This window comes from Hyla sarda, chromosome 1 (assembly GCF_029499605.1).
Source record: "Hyla sarda isolate aHylSar1 chromosome 1, aHylSar1.hap1, whole genome shotgun sequence".
Taxonomy (NCBI): domain Eukaryota; kingdom Metazoa; phylum Chordata; class Amphibia; order Anura; family Hylidae; genus Hyla; species Hyla sarda.
Window position 1 is genome coordinate 66,885,807 of NC_079189.1, and position 25,981 is coordinate 66,911,787.

At 42.0% G+C, this 25,981-nt stretch overlaps 1 protein-coding gene across 4 annotated transcripts in view; it reads right to left on the reverse strand.

Annotated features, from left to right (window-relative positions):
• LCORL (ligand dependent nuclear receptor corepressor like) overlaps nucleotides 1-25,981 on the reverse strand; it is a 109,106-nt gene that overhangs the window by 43,406 nt on the left and 39,719 nt on the right. For all 4 annotated transcript variants that reach the window (XM_056555364.1, XM_056555371.1, XM_056555382.1 and 1 more), the window contains exons 2-6: nucleotides 13,527-13,592; nucleotides 6,576-6,652; nucleotides 6,348-6,477; nucleotides 2,654-2,908; nucleotides 584-659 (exon numbers count right to left, since the gene is read on the reverse strand). In XM_056555364.1, the coding sequence (XP_056411339.1) occupies nucleotides 584-659; nucleotides 2,654-2,908; nucleotides 6,348-6,477; nucleotides 6,576-6,652; nucleotides 13,527-13,592 (604 nt within the window). The remainder of the gene's footprint in view (nucleotides 1-583; nucleotides 660-2,653; nucleotides 2,909-6,347; nucleotides 6,478-6,575; nucleotides 6,653-13,526; nucleotides 13,593-25,981) is intronic.

The following is a 25,981-nucleotide window of genomic DNA, read 5'->3' on the forward strand; positions in this document are numbered from 1 at the left end:
AGTCTTCTCTGGGGAATGCAGGGGGTCCCAGCAGTCAGATCCCCCAAAATCAGACACTTATCACATATCCACAACTTAGAGAATATGATTTTACAAAGTAGAGTTCCCCTTTAAGCATGAATTCCACTATAGAGGGATTTTCTAACAATCAAAACTTATCACCTATTTACGGATAGGTAGGAAGTATTAGATAAGTGGGGGTATACCCACTGATCGTAAGAATGGAGCTACCATGTTCCCCTGCTTAAGTGAAGAGTCAGCAGATCACCTGTGCCGACATTCTATTCAAAGTTTATAGGACTGCCAAAGATGGCCTAACACAGCACAGCCATATCTACATACACACAGGAAAGAACTTCTAAGAAAGGTATTTTGCAGCACTATAAGTTCATGGTTTGTTTGGTATTTTTTTTTTTTTTTTGCACACTTGCTTAAAAACTTGAATTGTATGGAATGAAACATATAATTAGCAATGATTCTAATGTATTCTATCATGGTTCTATTATAATAATAAATCTAATTCACAGCTAAGATAATATTATAGAAGATGAACATAGGTGTTGGGTCACATGAATTCACTCACCCATTTTTTGAATTTCTAGTCTTGGAATTCTCTTCAAACGCACTACCATTTCTTTTAATAGAGAGATCCAAAACTCCTGTAAGTAACACAGTATTAACAATTAAAACTACAGCTGAGACCATGTTGGGGGGGGGGGGGGAAACAGATGGGATATAAGAATATTAATTTCTCACTTCATTCTAGTAATCACAATATAGCAACAGGATTCAGGTTTTGAGTGAAGCTGTAGCCAGAAACACATTAATTTAACAGCTCTCCGATCTATCTCACAGAAGGGGACCCAATCATATGACAGCCATATGCCTTAATAAAAAAATGCTTTAAGTGTTGTCTCTAAAAGGCAACACCTTACACTAAACAGTACCCTCAGGTGATTTTTTTTTAGAAGAAATATTTTTGGACGTCATTTACCCTATATATGGTATTTTTCAGCAGCTTTCCCTACTGCAGGCTTAGTCTCTAATGTTCGGCTATTCCGGAGTTAGAGGGGTGAAGCCTATTCTCTATAATGTCTTCCATACACAGGAGAGAAGATCATGCTTCTCTATTTCTCTACGGCACACCCTCAAAAGCAGAATAACATTACAGAGCAGTAATGAGCAGTGTAAACTATGAAATCTAAACAGGGTTGAGAGATAACAGTTACTAGAGCTTTTAACCATGTCTGTTTCTTTCCAACCACCTCCCCTCCTCCCTTCTGATTTCTTTGGGCAGCTTACAACCTGACAAATACTATTCATTTGTGCAAAGGGTAGTGACCACTTAAAAGTGAAATGGTTATACTGATCTATGTAAATCTGTTCTTCACAAAAAAGATTATTGTTCTATTTGGCTAATAGGAACAGTCAGAGAATACAACAGACCCATAGTTTATGTCCATCTCAGCTGAGATTAATGGCTGGTTCATGTTTATCTGCATATACAGCAACCCATCACTGCTAGGGCCCTATTACACAAGACTACTATTGGCCAAAGAGGCTGACATTGCCCTGTGTGATATGGCCAGCAACCAGTCACAACCAATCATTTGTTGACTGATCGCCACTTTGCTCAAGGCTAGTAATAGGCTGTGTGGACAAGCGATGATCTACTCATTTAAAGCAGCTGGTCGGGACAACTAATATGGCCCTTAAAAGAAAGGGAGAATTGTCCTCATAAATACACCAGATTTAAAACGATGCATTGGCTGTATTCTCTAGTCATTCCCATAAGCCAAACAGCACAATCATTTTATTTGTGTAGCTTTAGTTAATAGGGGGACAGGCCTGTCCCCATAATATGATGCCTTTACATAGTCTGAAGACAGACCTGCTTTAAAGTGTTAACAAAATATTAAAATATATACATTGATACTAATACTCCTCAATGTTTATGGAGGGTGACACTTACAAATTTAAAGGGAAACAGTCGTCCTGTTCACCCACAATAAACCTACTAAATACACTGGGTTTTAGTGTGGGCGAACAGGAGGCCGATAAGGGGTCACTGACTAAAATCCGTACCTTCGGTCTGGAGATCTGCTTCTATCTTCTCTGAATTGCAAGCTGGATGCGGGCCCCATTGGCTCAATTTGCATATTCATTGTCACTGGTCACGTGAGCCCTCAGTTGGCACATTTGCTCAAGTGTCCAGCGACTCCATGTTACTAGGACACTGAGTCACAGACAATGAATATTCAAATTCAGTCGACGGGGCTCATCTCCAGGGGCCCAATTTCAGAGAAGATAGAAGCGGATCTTCGGTGGGACATATCTCTGGACCGAAGGTACGTATTTTTGTCAGTGACCCACTTAATCGGGCTCCTGTTCATCCACGCCAGTGTACTGGGTTTAGTGTGAGTGAACAGGATGACCGTTTTCCTTTAATCCCACTCTGGTATGTCCTCTGTGTGAACACTCAAACACTATTTTTATAATAAACGCTCCAAATACTGCCCAGCTCTGGCATGTATGTTGTACGGTATCAGCTAGTAGCTGAAGTAGTCTGCAAACAGGTCACACAAATAGTGAAAGTCATTTTTTTCTTTTTTAGATCTTTACCAGGAAACACTAATATTCACACACATCTTACCATCCTGCAAAGTTTTTTCTTGAATCCTTGTGACAGTGAGGTCGAGAGGGCCGTCCTGCTCATCACGTAGAAAGCTATCTGCGTGTGTTTTTTGGATGCCGTTCAGACCAAGAGGATCATCTGCTATTATTCCATTACTATCTAGACACATTTTGCGGCTTTTTGAAACATATTCAATTGCAAACTGACGTATCATTTTCTTCATTAATTCCTGAGCTACAAGTGGAATGTTAGGATCACAGTTCTGAGGAAGATCTGGCAAGAGAAAATAGGTTGGATTACATGAACTTATCCAAACAGGCAGCCATAAGTTACAAAAAAAGGAGAAAATTCACTGTCCTTTCAAGGGAAGAAAACTCTCATACTAGCAAACCAGAGTCTCCTCTAAAAAGGACATTTGTCAGTGCAGAGCAGGGAACTGGTTGGCTTATTAGATAAAGCTCATGGGGGAGGGATGATCTCTCCTCAATTAAGAGACTAGTGGTAATAAAACCAAAATGTTTCCTAAATATACCCTCAAATTTCAATAGCGGTGAACTTTTAATTGATGGAAACGGTGAACTTGCAAGGGATTTTCTTACAGAGTTAGCATGGAGCAAATAGAGCATATACAATTAATGGGGTTTTGCAAGAATACAAAAACTTACTTCTAGCAGCGTAAAACACAAAATAATAAAAATTTCTGATATGCCTACCTTCACAATTATGCTCTATGAAGAATAATATGACACTAGAAACCAATCACAGCCCATTTGAGCCATATAGCATAGCAGCAGACTGTAAGAGGTTAATTCGGTCACAAGACCTTTCGCCAGTACTTGGAAAGTAGTATAATGTAGCATATAATTGTAATGGGCGATTATATAGAGAAATGTATTTATGTATTTTACGCTGCCCGAAATAAAATTTTCCCAGGTAACCACTTTTTCTGGCATGTCAGGGAAATGTCAGAATGACCTCACTGAAGGTCTCCAAATGCTGTGTCAGCATATCAGAGTCGTGGGACTCCCTGTGATAAGACTGCTACAGCTCCTATAGTGGATGGATAGATTGTGGCACTACATAAGAGCTGGACGCTACAAGACTGCATACAACTCAATGTATTGCTTTGCTCTGCAGCTGTCAACAGCTAAAAGGGGTTATCCAGCTATTAAAAATGTATCCCCTACACACAAGATAGGGGATAAGTGTCTGACTGTGGGGGATTCCAACCTCTGGGACCCCCCTAATATACAGAACAGGGCCTCACATGCTGAGTGCTCTGGCCCCCAGATTTTTTTTTTTTTTTTTTTTTTTTAAGATTTACTCCTCTTGGCAGTGGCTGCCTGCTCAGCCATTCACAGTAGTGTCATTCCTCAGTGGTGACTGTCTGAGCTGTCCATCAATGCTGAGATGAGTACCCACCGAGTCCCGACCGATGAGAGATGGCAGTGGGTCTCATCGGTCGGACCCCATACAATCAGACATTTATCCCCTCTCCTAAGGATAGGGAATATTTTATTTATTTAATTTTTGTAGCTGGATGACTCCTTTTAACTCCTTAAGGACTTTATTTTTTAAGTTTTCGTTTTTTCCTCCTCGCCTTCAAAAAATCATAACTCTTATATTTTCATCCACAGACTAGTATGGAGGCTTGTTTTTTGCGCGACCAGTTGTCCGTTGTAATGCCATCACTCACTTTACCATAAAATGTATGGCGCAACCAAAAAAATACTATTTGTGTGGGGAAATAAAAAAGAAAACCGCAATTTTGCTAATTTTGGAAGGTTTTGTTTTCACGCCGTACAATTTATGGTAAAAATGACATGTGTTCTTTATTCTTTAGGTCAATTCGATTAAAATGATACCCATGATAATATACTTTTCTATTACTGCTGCGCTTAAGAAAAAAATCACAAACTTTTTAACCCAATTAGTACGTTTAAAATCCCCCTATTTGAAGACATATAACTATTTCATTTTTCTGTATAAGCAGCGGTATGAGGGCTCATTTTTTGCGCAGTTATCTGTACTTTTTATTGATACCATATTTGCTTATATAAAACTTTTAATACATTTTTTATAAATTTTTTTGAGAATAAAATGTGATAAAAAAGGAGCAATTTGGGATTTTTTTTTTACGTTAACGCCATTCACCGTACGGTATCATTAACATGATATTTTAATAGTACAGATATTTACGCATGCGGCAATACCAAATATGTAAAAAAATTTTATTTTTTACACTTTTTGGGGGTGAAATAGGGAAAATGGGACAATTTACGTTTTTATTAGGGGAGGGGTTTTCTAATTTTTTTTTACTTTTCTTTTTACTTTTTTTTACTTCTCTTTTTACACTTTAATAGTCCCCATAGGGGACTATTTATAGCAATCATTGGATTGCAAATACTGTTCAGTGCTATGTATAGGACACAGCACTGCTCAGTATTATCGGTTCGATCGCAGACCAGAGCAGAAGACCCATGGAAGGCAGCAGAGGGAGGTGAGGGGACCTCCGGCTGCCATGCTGAATGATCAGATCATTCATTTTAGTGACCGCAGCGTTGCAAATGCCGTGATCTGTATTGATTACGGCATTTGAGGGGTTAATGGTGGATATCCGCGCGATCACGGATGTCAGCCATTACCGGCGGGTCCCTGCCTGCTATCAGCAGCCGGGATCTGCCGCACATGACCCGAGCATCGCTCCGATGCTCGCGGTTATGCATAGGACGTTAATGTACGCCCTGGTGCATTAAGTACCAGCTCACCAGGACGTACATTTACGTCCTGCGTCGTTAAGGAGTTAAAACAATCAAGGAAAAAAAAAAAAGGTCTCACTGACATATGATTGCACTATTTAAAAAGGAACAATAAACATAAGTTTTTTTTCTTTCCAGAGACAATGCCACTCTTATGTTGGCTGTGTCTGGTATTGCAGCTAAGCTTAATTTAAAGGGGTTATCCAGGAAAAAAAAAAAAAAAAACTTTTATTATAATATATATATATATATATATTTTATTATAATATATATATATATATATATATATATATATATATATATATATATATATATATATATATATCTCAACTGGCTCCAGAAAGTTAAACAGATTTGTAAATGACTTCTATTAAAAAAATCTTAATCCTTTCAGTTCTAATGAGCTGCTGAAGTTAAGTTGTTCTTTTCTGTCTAAGTGCTCTCTGATGACATCTGTCTCGGGAACTGTCCGGAGTAGAAACAAATCCCCATAGCAAACCTCTTCTACTCTGTGCAGTTCCCGAGACAAGCAGAGATGTCAGCAGAGGGCACTGTTGCCAGACAGAAAAGAACAACTCAACTTCAGCAGCTGATAATTATATTATTGAAGGATTAAGATTTTTTTTTTTTTTTTTAATAGAAGTAATTTACAAATCTGTTTAACTTTCTGGAGCCAGTTGATATATTAAAAAAATAAAAAAAAGTTTTTTTTTCCCCAGGAATACCCCTTTAAGTGAAAGTATAACCCAGTGTTTCCCAACCAGGGTGCCTCCAGTTGTTGCAAAACTACAACTCCCAGCATGCCCGGACAGCCGAAGGCTGTCCGGGCATGCTGAGAGTTGTAGTTTTGCAATACCTGGAGGTAACCCTGGTTGGGAAACACTGGTATAGAGCAATTCCTCTCCAAGGAAACCCTTCGGGTGAATGTCACAAGCCATTCAGAAAATACATACCTTTCTTTTGAAAGAGTGCATTTAAATAATTTTCAGCTTGGCATTCAGTTTTCTCTGTGTTGAACTGGCCCTGAGATATCAGTTCCCCTGTAGGTGTGGACTGTGCGGAACCATCTGATGGTGTGTAATCCTAGCAAGGAAATATAGTATAACATTATCTTACTCTGTCAGCTCTCTGAATTTACTAAAAGGGACCATGGAGGAAGTAAAATGAGCACAAATACTTACATTCGTATCCTTGCGGAGGTTACATAACGAGCATTTGTCATCTACACACCAGTCAACCAGTTCTTCTGGTTCACAGTCTAAGGGGGGAAAAAAGTGAAAAATGTCATTGTTATTTTAATGATAAGGCTTCACAGAGAGCGTCCTGAGCTTCAAGCATCAAAACATTTGCAGACTAGAACTCTCTTTTTTTCACCACCAGTAATGACTGCAGCAGCTTCTGTGTCACCATGAGATAACATCTATGATCACATCACATTGGGCTTTACAGGACTTTCTGCTGAAAATATGCCATGGACTTAAACAGTAGCTATCACTAAACTAAATGTCCCTATTCCCCCTCCCCATCTGTCCCTGACACTAACTACATCTATCTCTGTTTGTATTTCTGCCCATATCCCCATAAAATTACCTCATGTAGAACGGCTGCAGGAGCTTAGAGTTGAGCTCTCTGGTGAGGGCAGGAAGTGGGCGGCCCGGCAGGCGCGACGACATCTGAAGCCTGGCCGGGGCTCACTTCCGCCCATCTTCTCTCTCTTTCCTGCAGCTTGCGCGCTGAAATGAATGAGGAGAGGGAGATGCAGGGGGGTGGGGATATTTAAATCTTGCGCGCCGCGCGTGCACGAGCGCTGTACTCGCTCTCTGGCTGTATAGGAAACAGGCAGAGAGCGAGCACAGCGGTCGTGTGTGTGCTGTGCGCAAAATTTAAATAACCCCGCCCGCCTTGCATCTCCCTCTCCTCATTCATGTGAACGCGTGTTCCGGACCATGCTGCCCAGCCAGCGTTGGTCCGAACGTGCTGAACGTCAGGGGGGGAAAGTAATCCTGAGCCACAAAGGGCAACACCTAATGGCCAGGTTTACAAACGTAAAAAAAATAAAACATAAAAACATGATTTTTTTTTTACATAATCTATTTAATAATTTTTTTTTTTTTTAATGAGAGTACCTATTTAAATATCAAACATATGCAGCCACGTACAGTTTTATGTTATAAGAAATGCACACAGTTGTAAAGAAAGATGGAATGTAAAAAAAAAAAAAATTGGGAAGTACAGCTACTAGGTCACTTTGGCTAGGCATCACCGAACTAGGATGCCTTGAAGGGATCCTGTCCTCACAAAAAGGTCATCTAATCTATCAGCATGATGTTATAGAGCAGGAAGAGCTGAGCAGATTGATATATATCTTTGTGGGAAAAAATTAGGTATTTAATTTACCAATTTGAAATCTCTGATATTTTTTGATGCTGATATTTCGAGTCCAGTGGGCGGTCTTATCATTAAAGGGGTTATCCAGGAAAAAACTTTTTATAATATGTCTATCTATATCATATATATCATTATATATACACACACATGGAGACAGACAGAGGAGATAGACAGAATATTATATATATTATATATATAATTTTGCTATTTTACTGGCTCCAGAAAGTTAACAGATTTGTAAATTACTTCTATTCAAAAAAAAAACTTAATCCTTTCAGTACTTATGAGCTTCTGAAGTTGAGTTGTGCTTTTCTGTATAAGTGCTCTCTGATGACACCCGTCTCGGGAACTGTCCAGAGTAGAAGCAAATCCCCATAGCAAACCTCTTCTACTCAACTTTAGCAGCTGATAATTATTGGAAGGATTAAAATTTTTCAATAGACGTAATTTAAAAATCTGTTTAACTTTCTGGAGCCAGTTGATATAAAAAAAAAAATTTTTCCCCCTATAATACCCCTTCAAGTGACTCAAGGGATCAGGGATTTTATTAAATAAGTTTCAAGTTCTACTGAATATTTGCCCCCAAAGATGATATAGATCTACCTCAATCATCTGCTCAGTTCTTCCTGCTCTATAACAAGATGACAATCCCTTTCCTATAGCATTTTTTTTTTTTTTTTTTTATGATGACCGGTTCCCTTTCCTATGAGGTGAAGGAATAATCACTAGGATATCATGCTATAATGTATGGGACCCTTCTCTGATCCTAAGAATGTAAGGACACCAGCACTAACTTTGTGCCAACTTCCCTTCACTGGTTGTACCTACCACCACTGTGTAACTACTAAACTACAACCACAATAAAGTGAAACTAGAGCGGCAGCTTATTTTTTACTTTTAGAATCAGTGGGAGTCTGACCTCTGCGATGCCAGCAATATACTATTTCTTCATAACATGGGAGTACCCTTTTAGAATTGAAATCCTCTGTAAACTAATATTTCATCCTCTTGAAAAAACAAGGGGGTCTGTATGACAGCGCACAATGTCTTTAGAAATTAATTTTCTGAATGGGGCATTCCCAGCCATTTCCTGCAGATGGAGATGGGAAGTGGTGATTGGCATAGTGTTGGAACGGCAGTGGAAAGGGATACCGAGCAGGTGAAAAAGAGAGACCGCCAATCCTTCTTTTGTCTATATTCTTGGATTTAACTGTTAATTATTGAATATAGTCAAATTGAATGATTTGAGCTAAGATGTTATATCTGTGGCCTGTAAGGTTAAAAGGGGTACTCCGCTGCAAAACATTTGCCACAAACTGTTCCGAACGCTGGAGCCGGCAGCTCGTGACGTCATAGACCCATCCCCTCATGACGTCTTGCCCCACGCCCTCAATGCAAGTCTATGGAAGGGGCGTGACAGCCGTCACGCACCCTCCCATAGACTTGCATTGAAGGGGTGGGACGTGGCATCATGAGGACGTTGCATTGAGGGAGCGGGTCTATGACATCACGAGCTCCTGGCACCAGCTGTAGCGTTCAGAACAGTTTGTTCCAAACGCTGAGCAGCAGAGTACCCCTTTAATACATATAAGTGCCATAATTTATAAAAACCCAACGTATGCCACCAGTGTCCTTTTGGCACCCACTGGCCAGTTATACATTGACATAGCTTTTTGTGCCAAGTTGAGTGCTCTGCTATACAACTGTCAAAAAATGCAGAAAGTTATACATTACACTACATTAGTGGCTTATAGATTGCACATGCAGCTGTATGGTAAACAGGAGCCTAAGTCTCATGCAAACCCCTTACATTGTAAGGTTTACAGTTCCCATCGCGTGTCACAGGTGGAAAAGGGTTTTTGTAGAGAATTAACCATTGTATCATAAGTCTACTGCTGCCTGTCTCCATTTTCAAGACAGAAGACTGAGGAGAGCATCCAGCATCCAAACAACTTTAGCTACTCTCAAGGGCCGGCAGCAGCTGCACACTGTCTCCACCCTTGAGTTGCAATATGCTCAGCGCCTTGATCTCTTGTGCTAGATGCATTAACCCTGTTGGCACTACAGGCTGGTGAAAGTCTAAATGGCTGTCCATTTAAGTACAGCCCTATAGAGGATAATTCATTTTTGACTTTATTACTTTTTGTCTTCGCTAGAAAGCGAACAAAAGAAAGAGACCAACACGAAGGCGCCTCATGGGCTATTGGGTATAAATACAAGTGGCAGAAAATGACCATGGAGAGGCGCTGCTGTTTCCAAGTGAGGTAAAATAAACCAAAGCCAAAGTACAAAACACTGGAAGGTTTATTGTAGTGAAATAAATAAATAATCTATGTTTGTTATTTTACTACAATAAACCTTCCAGTGTTTTGTACTCCTGCTGTTCTGGCTTTTGTTTATTATACCTCACTTGGAAACAGCACACCTCTCCATGGTCGTTTTTTGCCACTTGTATATTTCTCAATTGCTTTAAAAGTGAAAAAAGGGGTTTGATGGAAAGGTGTGTAAGAAGATGTGCATTACTACAGCATACTTGTTATAGCTATCACGCCCCCTCCCGTAGGCTTGCATTGAGGGGTGGAGCGTGATGTCACACAGGGGCGGAGGCGTGACGTCACACGCCGCCGCCCTGCGGTCGACCGTAATCAGCGTGTTCGCTCCGGGGACTGATTACAAACGGGGTGCCGCGTGCATGATCACGGGCATCCCCAGCTGCGGGACTCCCGCGATCAGGCATCTTATCCCCTATCCTTTGGATAGGGGATAAGATGTGTAAGCACCGGAGAACTCCTTTAACTAATTAGAGATGAGCGAAGTTACAGTGATTCGATTTGTCACGAACCTCGAACCTCAGCGTTTGCTGACTTTAGCCTGCATAAATTAGTTCAGCTTTCAGGTGCTTCGGTGGGCTGGAAAAGGTGGATACAGTCCTAGGAGACTCACTGGAGCACCTGAAAGCTGAACTAATTTATGCAGGCTAAAGTCAGCAACTACCGAGCCGAGAAGTTTGTGACGAACTGAATTACTGAGGGATGTCCTCCCAGACTCCTGGGCAGTCTGTGGTGCAACGTGCAATTGAAAAAATGGGAGCTGTGACTCCCGAAACGCGTCTAGCTTTATATTTATTTATTATTTTCTTTGATTTCTTATGCTGTAAGAATAAATTATTTTGTATCAATACCCACGACTTGGGTTACTTCCTTGGGAGCGCCATCGCAGCTTTTTTCTCCGATACCTCTGCATTACTCTACGGACTCTCCTCTGGGCTCCGTCCTCACGCTGCTGGCCTGCATACCAAGCTACCATCACCTACAAGGAACACACTACCCCCATCTGGGTACCCACCTACACCGGCTAAAGACCTACACCGCACCAGGCGCTACCTTCGCTTTTTTCCTCCATTTATTGTGGTGCAACATGGCATTGGTGGATGGAGCGAGACATGATGTCCCAGATGTGCTCAATCAGATACAGGTCTGGGGAGTGGTCGGGCCAGTCCATAGCATCAATGCGTTCCTCTTGCAGGAACTGCTGACACACTCCAGCCACATGAGGTCTAGCATTGTCTTGCATTAGGAGGAAACCAGGGCCAACCGCACCAGAATATGGTCTCACAAGGGGTCTGAGAATCTAATCTCGGTACCTTATGGCAGAAAGGCTACCTCTGGAAAACACATGGAGGGCTGTGCGGCCCCCCCAAAGAAATGCCACCCCACACCATTACTGACACATTGCCAAACCAGACATGCTGGAGGATGTTGCAGGCAGAAGAATGTTCTCCACGGCGTCTCCAGACCGTCACATCTGTCACATGTGCTCAGTGTGAACCCGGTTTCATCTGTAAAGAGCACAGGACGCCAGAGGCAAATTTGCCTATCTTGGTGTTCTCTAGCAAATGCCAAATGTCCTGCAGAATGTTGGGCTGTAAGCACAACCCCCAACTGTGGACGTTGGGCCCTCATACCACCCTCATGCAGTCTGTTTCTGACCATTTGAGTGGACACATGCACATTTGTGGCCTGCTGGAGGTCATTTTGCAGGACTCTGGCAGTGCTCCACCTTGCACAAAGGTGGAGGTAGCAGTCCTGCTGCTGGGCTGTTGCCGTCCTATGGCCTCCTCCATGTCTCCTGATGTACTGGCCTGTCTCCTGGTAGCGCATCCATGCTCTGGACACTACACTGAAAGACGCCGCAAACCTTCTTGCCACAACTCGCACTGATGTGCCATCCTGGATGAGCTGCACTACCTGAGCCACTTCTGTGGGTTGTAGACTCCATCTCATGCTACCACTAGAGTGAAAGCACCGCCAGCATTCAAAAGTGACCAAAACATCAGCCAGGAAGCATAGGAACTGAGAAGTGGTCTGTGGTCACCATCTGCAGAACCACTCCTTTATTGGGGTGTCTTGCTAAGTGCCTCTAATTTCCACCTGTTGTCTGTTCCATTTGCACAACAGCATGTTAAATTGATTGTCAATCAGTGTTGCTTCCTGAGTGAACAGTGTGATTTCACAGAAGTGTGATTGACTTGGAGTTACATTGTGTTGTTTAAGTGTTCCCTTTTTTTTTTTTTTGAGCAGAGTATTTTGTGGAATATAATTACTTCAAATTCCTTACAATAAGATGGCACATTTTTAATTTTAAGCTTTCATTCTTTATATTGTATACTGCCTTGGGGCACTTCTTAATTGCATTTACGGCAATAACTATAAAGGTTACATACCAAACATCTTTTGTTCAACCTTTGTCATACGTGTTAAAATGTAGCACTGAGTTTAGATGTGCCATTTTATTTAGGTATGCGACAAAGTGAAAATGATCCGAATAACTCCAGGCTTTTTGGTCTCATCTAATAAAGGTAGTGGTTGTGACATAACAAAAGAACTGAGCAAAAATAGAAATAACAGAAAATAGCAATAGGTAAAGTAAAGCACGGCTATCTGTTTAAGTAACATGGTCATCTTACTATCTACAGCAACTAGTTACCAAAATGTCAAGGGGCTGTTACTATAACTTATGGATCTAATGTATGTTGGATACTTTAGTTTCATACAAAAGTTGTATCCTACACTGTTCAAAATGCACTATTCAGACATCATGCGTTATGTTCATGGCTTCATGTAACACAGCATTTGTCCTGACAGCGGATAGTTGGGAGTCCCTGCATTTAGACAATCTGATCGACAGACAACCTCTAAGTCAGTATTTCCCCACCAGTGTGCCTCCAGCTGGCTGTCCGGGCATGCTTTGGCCTTTGGTTGTCAGGGCATGCAAGGAGTTGCAGTTTTGCAACAGCTGAAGCCACACTGGTGGGAAAATTCTGCTCTAAGTAAATCTACATATATAAAACTCAATGTGTGTGTGTGTGTTTGTGTGTATGTATGTTCCAGCATCACGTCCAAACGGCTTAAGATATTAACATGAAACTTAGCACACATGTTACTTATATGTCAACATAGGAGGCCGGGATATGAGGCCGGGATATGAGGCCTGAATATGAAGTCAAAAGCTTCCTCCTTTGTTTATTTTCCTCCCCAACAAGGATTAGGAAGGAAAAACCGGGCCACGCTAGCAATTTAATATTTGAAAAGATAATGTTCCCTCTGTATAATGCTTGACAATCCTAAAAAAATGTATTGACAATTTGCACAACTGATGAATGCTTGTGGGAGCTGCCAGTCTATTTTTTCTCAAATTTGTAAGAAGATTTAAAAAAAGGTTAAAAACGTTAACTAATCACTTACCATCAAATAAACTGAGGTCTTTACATAATCCTGGCCCATACAGCCCTTCTAGAATGCTCTCGAAACCTGCAAATACAAAGGGAAAAAAAAGTCAGTTTATTTGCCAAACAGTCTAAATCCAAGAGAAGGTGTGACGGCTATTTTCAGCTGTAAAATTGCATGTTTTTGCTGCTTTTTTTTTAAATTTAAAGTATACCTGTCAGATCCAATAAAAAAAATTAATAATATGTTGTTGTTACTCAGTATCTAATCCTGACCATCTACATGACATTTTTTTTTTATAAATCTAACACCTATATTTATTATAAAAATCCCTCTTTTCATTAGTTTACAATGTTAGAAATCCTCTCAGGGAAAGGGATCATGTCCCTCCTTGTAGTGGTGGGAGGTGAAGCCTTCATCTCTTGTCCATGACACATGGACAAGCCTGATGCTGTTACAGGACTGGTTAATGTCCCAGTAGGTATGAGGACCCCTAGTGGTAGGATTTTCAGGAGCAGATTTCTTTAAAAAAAATGTAATTATTTAATAAACAACCATATTTCAAAAATGTCTTTAATTTCAATTAGTAAAAGCATATAAAAAGTATTTTTTTTTCCAAAGGCTGGAATTCCTCTGAAATGGGCATTTCCAGCATTCCAGCATTTAAAAATAAATAAATAAATAAATAAATAAATAAAAAAATCCAGATATTGCTGGTGCTGTAAAAGAGAAAAAAAATTACATAAAATAAAAAAATACTAAAATCTAGCCCACATTAGGGCAGGACCTGTCTGCTCAACTAGTGACTGGCCGCAGCGGTGTCCCGTCTTGGTCACTGATTGGCTGAGCGGGAAGGTCAAGAGCTCACGTTTCGGACCCTAATTTATGTATATACCAAATTAAGTTCCTAATTTTATACTTTTAACTAAGACCCAAGAAGTATCCCATTGTACAGGCACACAGAGAGTTCCTTTGTTAAAAAAAAAATAAAAAATTAATACACTGCGTTTAAAACATGATGTGAATGAAGCTTTAGCAAAAAGTTGGCATAACCCATCCATTTGAGTTGGACTGGACATCCATGTAATGTATATGTACACGTCGATTGAGAAGATAAGGCATGAATATTCATGTTTTACCCTTTAAAAATTTTAATCGCTTGCATAAAAATCAACCCTTTTTCTATTTTTCAAAAAAAAAAACACACATTTGGTTTTGCCACATCCTGAAAATTAAAATGTAACATGATAAAACCGTTGCATTTTTCCCCTCTATCCCACAGAAAAACAGAATAAAAAGAGATAAAAAAAAAGGGCTAATTTATTCCAAAATGGTACCAATAGAAACTTCAGATTATGGTGCCAAAAACCTAATAGACAGTTTAACCCCTTAAGGACACAGCGATTTTTCATTTTTGTGCTTTTATTTTTTCCTTCTCATCACCATAACTACCGTATATACTCGAGTATAAGCCGAGTTTTTCAGCACGATTTTTCGTGCTGAAAACACCCCCCTCGGCTTATACTCGAGTGAACTCCCCCACCCGCAGTGGTCTTCAACCTGCGGACCTCCAGAGGTTTCAAAACTACAACTCCCAGCAAGCCCGGGCAGCCATCGGCTGTCCGGGCTTGCTGGGAGTTGTAGTTTTGAAACCTCCGGAGGTCCGCAGGTTGAAGACCACTGCGGCCTTCAACATCATCCAGCCCCCTCTCACCCCCTTTAGTTCTGAGTACTCACCTCCGCTCGCCGCTGGTCCGGTCCTGCAGGATTGTCCGGTGAGGAGGTGGTCCGGTGGGATACTGGTTCCGGGCTGTTATCTTCACCGGGGAGGCCTCTTCTAAGCGCTTCGGGCCCGGCCTCAGAATAGTCACGTTGCCGTGACAACGACGCAGAGGTGCGTCATTTGCGTCATTGTCAAGGCAACGCATCTATTCCGGGCCGGAAGCGCGGAGAAGAGGCGCCCCCGGTGAAGATAGCAGCCCGGACCACCTCCTCACCGGACCACCTCCTCACCGGACAGTCCTGCAGGACCGGACCAGCGCCGAGCGGAGGTGAGTACTCAGAACTAAAGGGGGTGAGAGGGGGCTGGATGATGTTGAAGGCCGCAGTGGTCTTCAACCTGCGGACCTCCGGAGGTTTCAAAACTACAACTCCCAGCAAGCCCGGACAGCCGATGGCTGCCCGGGCTTGCTGGGAGTTGTAGTTTTGAAACCTCTGGAGGTCCGCAGGTTGAAGACCACTGAGGGCGAATGATGAGAAGAGGATGATGAAGGGGGGGGGTGGGGATGATGAAGGGGGGTGGGGATGATTACAAGGGGATGATGAAGGGGGGATGTGTGGGATGATAAGGGGATGATGAAGGGGGGATGTGCGGGATGATAAGGGGATGATGAAGGGGGGATGTGTGGGATGATGACAAGGGGATGATGAAGGGGGGATGTGCGGGATGATAAGGGGATGATGAAGGGGGGGATGTGTGGGATGATGACAAGGGGATGATGAAGGGGGATGTGTGGGATGATAAGGGGATGATGAAGGGGGGATGTGTGGGATGATGACAAGGGGATGATGATGAGGATGTTAATGACGGGTCTGGATGATGACAGGGGGGGATGAGGTATTTCCCACCCTAGGCTTATACTCGAGTCAATAACTTTTCCTGGGATTTTGGGTTGAAATTAGGGGTCTCGGCTTATACTCGGGTCGGCTTATACTCGAGTATATACGGTATAACAATTTTCCACCTACAGACCATACAAGGGTTTGGTTTTTTTGTGACACCAATTGTAACTTGTAATGACATTAAACATGTTACTACAAAATCTAAAAAAAAAAAAATAATATCTGTGGGGCAAAATTGGAAGGAAAACAAACACGCCATTTTGCAACTTTCGGGGGTTTCTATGCAGTTTTCAGTGCAAATGGTATGTACTTTATATTGTAGATGAATGCAATTACAAGGATACCCAATTAATTCAGGTTTTGTTTTATTTTACTACTTTAAAAAAAATAAAAAATAAAAATATTATAACTTTCTACTAAAATGAGTTTGCTTTTCTGACCATTGAAACTTTTTTTTTTCTTATACAGGACACTTTCTTTTTATCGGTACCATTTTTGTTTTGATTGGACTTTCTTGCTTTTTATAAAGTTTTTCCTGGTATATTAACATTATATTTTATTTTAATAGCACACAGGAAACCCCGGACAAGGTAAAAATCCCCAGCACTTCAAGCAGGATATTGCATAAAAAACACAATTTTATTTCAGCTTCTTAAAAATCCATAAAGGAAGGGAATAAATGAAGACAAAACATCCAAAAATATTTTGTGGTGATTTTAATAGTTTGGATATTTCTGCATGTGGCGATAACCCATATGTGTTTATTTTGTTTATATTATGTAATTTGAAATGGGAAACTGAAACTTTTATTATTAGGGAAGGGGCTTATTAGCATAGGAATTTTTCGACTGAATACACTGAACAATGCTGGCCTATAGAACAGCATTGATCAGTGTTATCGGCGCTCCATTGCTACAGGCTGGCTACAGTTTAGGAGTGCCGATCAGACAGGACAGAGGCAGATAATGACTCTGTCCATCCTCTGAGCTGATCAGAACCAAACTGTGGTGGTTCCGATCAGCAATGCTGAGCTACCGACAATCTAATTTCAGCACTTTAAAATTTGCAGATCAACTGTGATTGCCGTGTGTAAAGGGATAATGCCGGACTTCGCACAGACTCCAACAGATCAGAACTTTTGACATGTAAATTTTTTCTATATGACAGGTACACCGAGGACGAACAATAAGATGGCTAATAAAGCGAGCACATTAACACTGACATATGGCTGCAAAATCTAATTTCTGGAGAATAAAGGGCCGAATACAATCTCTCTCCGATACAGATCTAATTTTATGTACCGCTCCATTAAACCTGTAAGCAACTGACCACTTATCACTTGTGTTTCCATAGGAACTGATGAATAATGTATATGACACAAATACTGTTTCCATGGAATCTGGAAATTTCTTAATCCCTCTATACATACTGTGGGTTAAAATTACCTTGTGTCAATTTATGAAGTGGAATACAAGGGAATAACACATGTAAGGAAGTAGAGGAGCCATTGTATTGTCAGTGAGTTACATCTCCACTGCTTAACACACAAAGAACTGAAGTTCTGAACACTGGCTGTACGCTCCCTGTGATCAGTGGCCGACCTCCCTAGAGAAAAAAAACTGCATCGTACGGGGAGGGGGCGCACACTACAACATGTTTCTGCCTTCTTTTCAGACCCCTTCACATTTGCCTCTTATTACCGTTCAGATGTAACAACATCCAGATCAGCCATCATTTTATAAGCAAACAAAAAAAGTTACGGAGTACTACTTTTACTACAAGCAATATGCACCAATAGGCCTTTCCTAAAGGGGTTGTCCCACCTTGACATATACTCATTGCATAGGTCAAGGGTACTTAACTATTTTTAGTACAGGACCGCTTATCCAGTGAAGGTCTGAGCTGAATGCCAAGACCTGGTTCACGCCTGTTCCAAACGCTGGCCAGTGGAGTACCCCTTTAACTTTACTGCTCCCTGTATTAACCTGTATACAGCCATACTGTGTCTCTGAATCCAATACTGCAACACACTGCATCACCGAGTAAAATACTGTATCCCCGAGTAAAATACTGCCACACACAGCGTTCCCGAGTATAATACTGCCAAACAGCATCCCCGAGTATAATACTGCCACACACAGCATCCCTAAGTAAATTACAATAATGTCAGCTGCCAGAGGAGGAAGACGATCAATGCTGTCCAAAGCAAATTCCAGCAGTACCATGGGGGATACAATTTTTATCCCAGAAACACAGCAAGTGAATTATGACCTCCCAGAAAGGTCAATGACAGGAGGCGGAGCAATAACTAGAATACCTAACATCAGTGATGGACAAAATATTGTAAAGTCACTTTAAAAGCGGTATTCCAGGATTTTTTTTTATTTTTATTTGACTATGCTACAGGGGCTGTAAAGTTAGTGTAGTTCATAATATATAGTGTCTGTACCTGTGTGTGACAGTTTTCTCACAATTTTTCTGTGATTTTCACTCCAAAATTTTTTTTTAACTGCATACAAAATTACTGTTGTCTCAGATTCTTCCCAGGTTGCAATGCGGCCAAGACCTGACTCACTAGTCAGCTGATGACAGGGAGCCTGTCTGCTTCAATGGGGGGAGCGATCGCTTGGTGGGAGAGAGATCAATCTGCAACTAATACAACAGCTGTAGGCACCCTCATTGAAAACCACAGGTCTTGGAATGGATGCAGCACATTTAGGTTTCAATGGGTGGGGTGGCTGTGTGGGGAGGAAGGAAAATGGAATTATGGAATTTGTAGTAAAAAAAAAAAAAAAAAAAAATGATAAGTCAAACAGGAAATACCAGATCACAAAAAGCATAGCCACAGTGTTATGGTAATTCCACAACATAGCCATTTAGCCCCAAGACAAGCGCAGATCCTTCCTAAGCATGTCCATTACTGTCTGCCAGGTACGTATTAAAATCCCCTTATGGTGGAGAACCCCTTTAAATACAAAAAAACATCATGTAACGTTATGTTTACATACTTTTCTTTGAGCTAAAGCTTCCTACACTCTACAGTGTGCACATTTTGAATGAATAATATATATGGCCGTAAATGTTGGCACCCCTGAAATTAAAAAAAAAAAAAGAAGTATTTCTCACAGAAAGGGATTGCAGTAACACATGATTTGCTATACACATGTTTATTCCCTTTATGTGTATTGGAACTAAACCAAAAAAGGGAGGAAAAAAAGCAAATTGGACATAATGTCACACCAAACGCTAAAAATGGGCTGGACAAAATTATTGGCACCCTTTCAAAATTGAGCATGTGATTCTCCTTTAAACTCGCCTGGGGCAAGTAACAGGGGTGGGCAATATAAAAATCACACATGAAACCAGATAAAAAGGAGAGAAGTTCACTTAGTCTTTGCATTGTGTGTCTGTGTGTGCCACACTAAGCATGGACAACAGAAAGAGGAGAAGAGAACTGTCTGAGTACCAAAATTGTGGAAAAATATTAATCTCAAGATACAAGTTCATTTCCAGAGATCTAGATTTGCCTTTGTCCACAGTGCACAACATTATCAAGAAGTTTGCAACCCATGGCACTGTAGCTAATTTCCCTGGGCAAGGACGGAAGAGAAAAATTGATGAAAGGTGTCAACGCAGCATAGTCCGGATGGTGGATAAGCAGCCCCAAACAAGTTCCAAACATATTTAAGCTGCCCTGCAGGCTCAGGGAGCATCAGTGTCAGCACAAACTATCCGTCAACATTTAAATGAAATGAAACACTATGGCAGGAGACCCAGGAGGACCCCACTGCTGACACAGACATAAAAAAGCAAGACTACATTTAGCCAAAACGAACTTGAGTAACACAAAATCCTTCTGGGAAAACATATTGTGGACAGATGAGACCAAGATAGAGCTTTTTGGTAAGGCACATCATTCTACTGTTTACCAAAAACAGAATGATGGTGGAGGTCCAATGATGTTTTGAGGTTGTTTTGCTGCCTCTGGCACTGGGTGCCTTGAATGTGTGCAATGCGTCATGAAATCTGAGGATTACCAATGGATTTTGGGTCACACTGTACAGCCCAGTGTCAGAAAGCTGGGTTTGTGTCTGAGATCTTGGTCTTCTTGCAGGACAATGACCCCAAACATACGTCAAAAAGCACCCACAAATGGATGGAAACAAAGTGCTGGAGAGTTCTGAAGTGGCCAGCAATGAGTCCAGATCTAAATCCCATTGAACACCTGTGGAGAGATCCTAAAATTGCTGTTGGGAAAAAAATGCCCTTCCAAAAAGAGAGACCTGGAGCAGTTTGCAAAGGAAGAGTGGTCCAACATTCCGGCTGAGAGGTGTAAGAAGCTTATTGATGGTTATAGGAAGCAACGGATTTCAATATTTTTTTCCAAAAGGTGTTAATAATTATGACCAGCCCATTTTTGGAGTTTGATGTGACATATCTAATTTGCTTTTTTCCCCTCCCTTTTTTGGTTTAGTTCTAATACACACAAAGGGAATAAACATGTGTATAGCAAAACATGTGTTACTGCAATCCTTTTCTGTGAGAAATCCTTAATTTCCTTGAAAAATTTCAGGGGAGCCAACATTTACGGATATATATATATATATATATATATATATATATATATATATATATATATATTTCAGTGCATATTTCCTCTAAATATTTCCAGATGCTTGATACAAAATAATAAAAAGCCAATTAAGTGGCTCTTCAGCGGGTGTAATAATTAACTGGAAAGTAAAATAAATGGCATGCTGGGAACAAGAAAAAGAACAATTTTACATGCTGAATTATCCTATTATTGCTGAACCATTTCTTGTATTTTGTTACAAACTGATATCCAAACGCACCCCCCTGGGTTATACCTCCAATGGATCGACCTCTATTTATTACACAATTAAAAAAGAAATAACTATGGTATTCTAAATCACATTAAATCACAAACAAAAGAATCTTCATGCTCCACATTTAGTGGGAGAAAAGCTCAAGGGGGATAGAAAGGCCATGTCACTTGAATAATGAACAAAATACAACGATGTAGAATTCCTTTTAAATGATGGTATCCGGCGATTGTTTGAAAATAAAAAAAATAAGCGATACTCACCTCCTCTGATCCTTCACCATGGCTGCTCCAATGGTGCCCAATCCCTACTACTTATCTGACACAAATGAAATGCCTACAGCCAAATCACTAGCTACTGTAATGCCCTGCCTCAGTTATGATTGAATGAGCAGGCTTGTCCTTTATGTCACCAGGAAGCACTATTCAGTGGGGACTGGACACCATCAGAATGGCAGCAGCAAAGAATCTTTTTTCAAATTTTTACGCCAGCCTGAGCACTTACATTTTTTTTTCTGTAATGGAAAACAACCTCTTTAAGATATTCTTCTTTGAGAGTATGTTTTGCTGCAGATTTTCTGCAGCTGACTCCTAAAAAGGTACAAAGTCGGTGATAAGTGTGTGATCGGTGATGGATTGACAATCATACTTCCTTACTCTGGCCAATTCTGAGACTAGAATTGTGAGGAAGAGTTACAATGGATTTACCAATACAGTGAAATCTTTATGAAACGACCACTCAAAAATTGCATTGAAAAGTGGTCTTCTATGGGGGTGGTGGAAATTTATCACACAAATCCTGTTCTAGATAAGGGGGTGACCACCTCAAAGGATGGTCTTTTGGGGAAGGTTTCATTGTTTTAAAAAATTGTATAAAAGTCTGGGATTGGGCTAAAAAAGTGAAAAAACAAAAAACTTATTCACCCCAAAATATGCCATCACTTCGGTGTCTCCCACCAAAGTGCTGTGATGACAACAGGGAGATTCATCAAGACCTGTGCTGAGGAAAGTTTAACCAGTTGCCCATAGCAACCAATGAGATTGCTTTTATTTTTCAGAGGCCTTTTCAAAAATAAAAGAAGCGATCTGCTTGTTACGGGCAACTGGTCAACGTTTCCTCTGCACAAGTTTTAATGAATCACCTCCAATGAGAGCATTGTGCACGTAACCAATTCTCTTCCTGCACATGACTAGTGGCCAGGGATTGACTAGCGTCGAAGGCACAATATAGGGGAGATTAGAGCACTTTCAGCAGGGGACACCAGATGGCAGCAGCAAAATAAGAGGGGAGTAAAATTATTTTCTACCCTGGTACCAGCCTGCAGACCTCCTTTAATATTTAGACTATTTCTGTCTGAGCTCCACAGGGGCACAGAACAAGGCGAACTCTTTATGCAGGTTGTAAAGCATCAACCATAGGAATCCTATTCATTACAATTTATGATAATCTTAAAGTACACTAAAGATATGACACCATTTCATCCTTGGATTGATGTCATTTTATGGTACTTTAGAGAATCCTGCCAGCAGAGACTGCCCCGAGCTCGTGATACAGATTTATTATTCTACATTCCTCTCTTCTATATTTTGTAAATCAAAATGTGCATGTCTTCTCGTCTGTAACAGTGGATAGATAATAAAAGGTATCTGCAGAGAATTGGCTTGGGTGATGTGGTCTAAAAATAACATTTCGTTTTTTCTTCTAAACTAAGACGATTTCATATTTCAATTTCAATTTATTTACTTTTTCCTAAACACACACCTCTGGAGACAATTCTTTTAGATAAGGGAACTGCATGCACAGCTGTTCTACAATATATACTGTTCATCACACGTGTCCCTTAGGTTCTAGGTGTGATCACCCTCACGTGTAAATGTACCGTATATACTCGAGTATAAGCCGACCCGAATATAAGCTGAGACCCCTAATTTCACCCAAAAAACCCAGGAAAAGTTATTGACTCGACTATAAGCCTAGAGTGGGAAATACATAATGTCCCCCTGTCATCATCCAGACCCCCGTCATTAAAACCCCCGTCAACATCACCCTGTCATCATCCCCCCCCCCTTCAATCAGTGGTCTTCAACCTGCGGACCTCCAGATGTTGTTTCAAAACTACAACTACCAGCATGCCCGGACAGCCATCGGCTGTCCGGGCATGCTGGGAGTTGTAGTTTTGAAACATCTGGAGGTCCGCAGGTTGAAGACCACTGCCTGGGCCTTATTCATCATCCAGACTCCCCTTTTAGTTTTCTACTCACCTCCCCTCGGTGGGAAGGAAGGGTGAGCTGGTCCGGGCCATCTCTGCTGTAGGGACCGTCCGGTGGGGAGGGTTAGTCGTTCCGGCGTGTACATTTTCACCGGGAGGCCATCTTCTCCGCTCCGGGCCGGCCCCGGACTAGTGACGTTGCCTTGACGATGACGCACAGGGACGTTCATGCACACGGACGTCCCTGTGCGTCGTCTTCAAGGCAACGTCACTAGCCTGGGGCCGACCCGAAGCGGAGAAGAGGGCCTCCCGCTGAAGATGGACAGCCCGGAACGATTAACCCTCCCCACCGGACGGTCCCTGCAGCATAGATGGCCCGGACCAGCTCACCCTTCCTTCCCACCAAGGGGAGGCGAGTATAAAACTAAAAGGGGGGTCTGGGTGATGACGAAGGCCGCAGTGGTCTTCAACCTGCGGACCTCCAGATGTTTCAAAACTACAACTCCCAGCATGCCCGGACAGCCGATGGCTGTCCGGGCATGCTGGGAGTTACATAGTTACATAGTTAGTATGGTTGAAAAAAGACATACGTCCATCAAGTCCAACCAGGGAATTGAAGGGAAAGGTGTAAGGGGATAAGGGAAAGGGATATAGTTTTATAATTCTGCATAAGCATTAATGTTATTTTGTTCCAGGAATGTATCTAACCCTGTTTTAAAGCTGTTAATTGTTCCTGCTATGACCAGTTCCTGAGGTAGACCGTTCCATAAATTCACAGTCCTCACGGTAAAGAAGGCGTGTCGCCCCTTTAGACTAAACCTTTTCTTCTCCAGACGGAGGGAGTGCCCCCTCGTCCTTTGGGGGGGGGGTTTAACCTGGAACAGTTTTTCTCCATATTTTTTGTATGGGCCATTTATATACTTATATACGTTTATCATATCCCCCCTTAAACGTCTCTTCTCAAGACTAAACAATTGTAACTCCTTTAATCGCTCCTCATAGCTAAGATGTTCCATGCCCCATATTAGTTTAGTCGCGCGTCTCTGCACCCTTTCCAACTCCGCAGTGTCCCTTTTATGAACAGGCGACCAAAACTGAACAGCATATTCCAGGTGAGGTCGTACCAATGCTTTATAAAGGGGGAGTATTATGTCCCTGTCCCTTGAGTCCATGCCTCTTTTGATACATGACAATATTTGTAGTTGTAGTTTTGCAACATCTGGAGGTCCGCAGGTTGAAGACCACTGAAAAGGGATTGACAGGCGGAGAGTTCACTCGAGTAACGAAAAATCGTGCTGAGGCCTCTCAGAGGCCATCGCATGTCGATGTCAGCATCTACATACGATGCTTTTATATGTCGGGGCCATCGCATTAACTGCTATCCGACAGCGCAAAGTGCTTAAGCTGCTGTCTGATAGCAGTTTAAGCATCCCGGACAGGTTCACTTGCCTATCCCCGCTGCTCCGGGTCCACTTCGCGATCCTCCGGCGTCTTCTGCATCTTCTCCAGGGTCCGGGCCTCGCTTTCCGGTGTTATTACATCACTACGCACGCCGTGCCGGCGCAGGAACGTAGTAACACCACCAGGAAGCGAGGCGCAGACCCTGCAGAAGATGCGGAAGAAGCCAGAGGATCCCGAAGACGACGCCGGAGCAACAGGACAGCATCGGGAGCCCCTGGGACAGCATCGGGAGCGGTGAGGACGCGGTCCGGAGCGGCAGGAACAAGTGAGTATTAAATGCACTTTTTACATTGCACGAATCCCTCAACATACGATGGATTCGACAAACGATGGGTCATTTGGAACGAATTACCTTCGTATGTTTAGGGACCACTGTATGTACTTTATTATTATATCACATAGAATCTCTTCTTTCTATCAAAATGGACCTCCTTTCACAAAGGTTTTATTTTTATTTTTTGCAGAATGCTTGACAGATGGCAGAAAGTACTCATATGGGTTTAAAAGGTGACCACAAGTCATTACCTACTTTTCAAAGTTGTTTCTTAGGACAGGTTCTCGCCTTCTTCCCAATACAAATAAATCAGCGTTAGGACTGCACGGACACTGCCGGCCGGGTTCTTACATGACAGTGGGCTCAACCTATCACCGGCCGAGGCGAAACATCGCGGCGCCGGTGATAGGCTGACTGCTCTCCGACGTTCCCGTGCCCAGGAAGTGGGTCCGGATCGACGAGGGAATGTAGGAAGGTGCGTTAAAGTTTATTTTGTTTATCTTTTGCAGCCCGGGCATAGGGATACAGCATACAGTACAGAGTTGCAGCGCCGGCGGCCCGCAACAAACAACGACCAGGAGGGCATGGCTCGCGGGTGACATGTGAGTAATACTTCGATGTGGACAGTGCAGCGCTGGGCTGATAATTGGGGGGGGGGGGGCAGAACGGCGCTCGTGGGTCACATATGATGAGTTCCTTGATGTGGGGACAGCGCAGCGTTGGGTTGATAATTCATTCATTCCAGAGTGGAAAGGGGCCCATCCGGTATTGCAGCACAAAAATTTTGGTATTTGGTATGAACCAGTATACCGCCCAGCACTACAGGGTGTGCGGAAGATCAGAGATTCTGCTACTGAAAATCTGGTGGTGAGAGCCCCTCTCTTTAAAACTCACAGCAGGAAACACGCTGAAAGCTTGAAAGGAAATACGCCTGTGTGAACGTACCGCAATAATGCTTTGCCTGTGGCCAATAAGCAGCCTGCTGCAGCACAAACCTCCTCCTCCCTTTACAGCTGTCTGCAAGGGGAAACTGATGTAGCCATCCTCCATCCATTTAAAGATC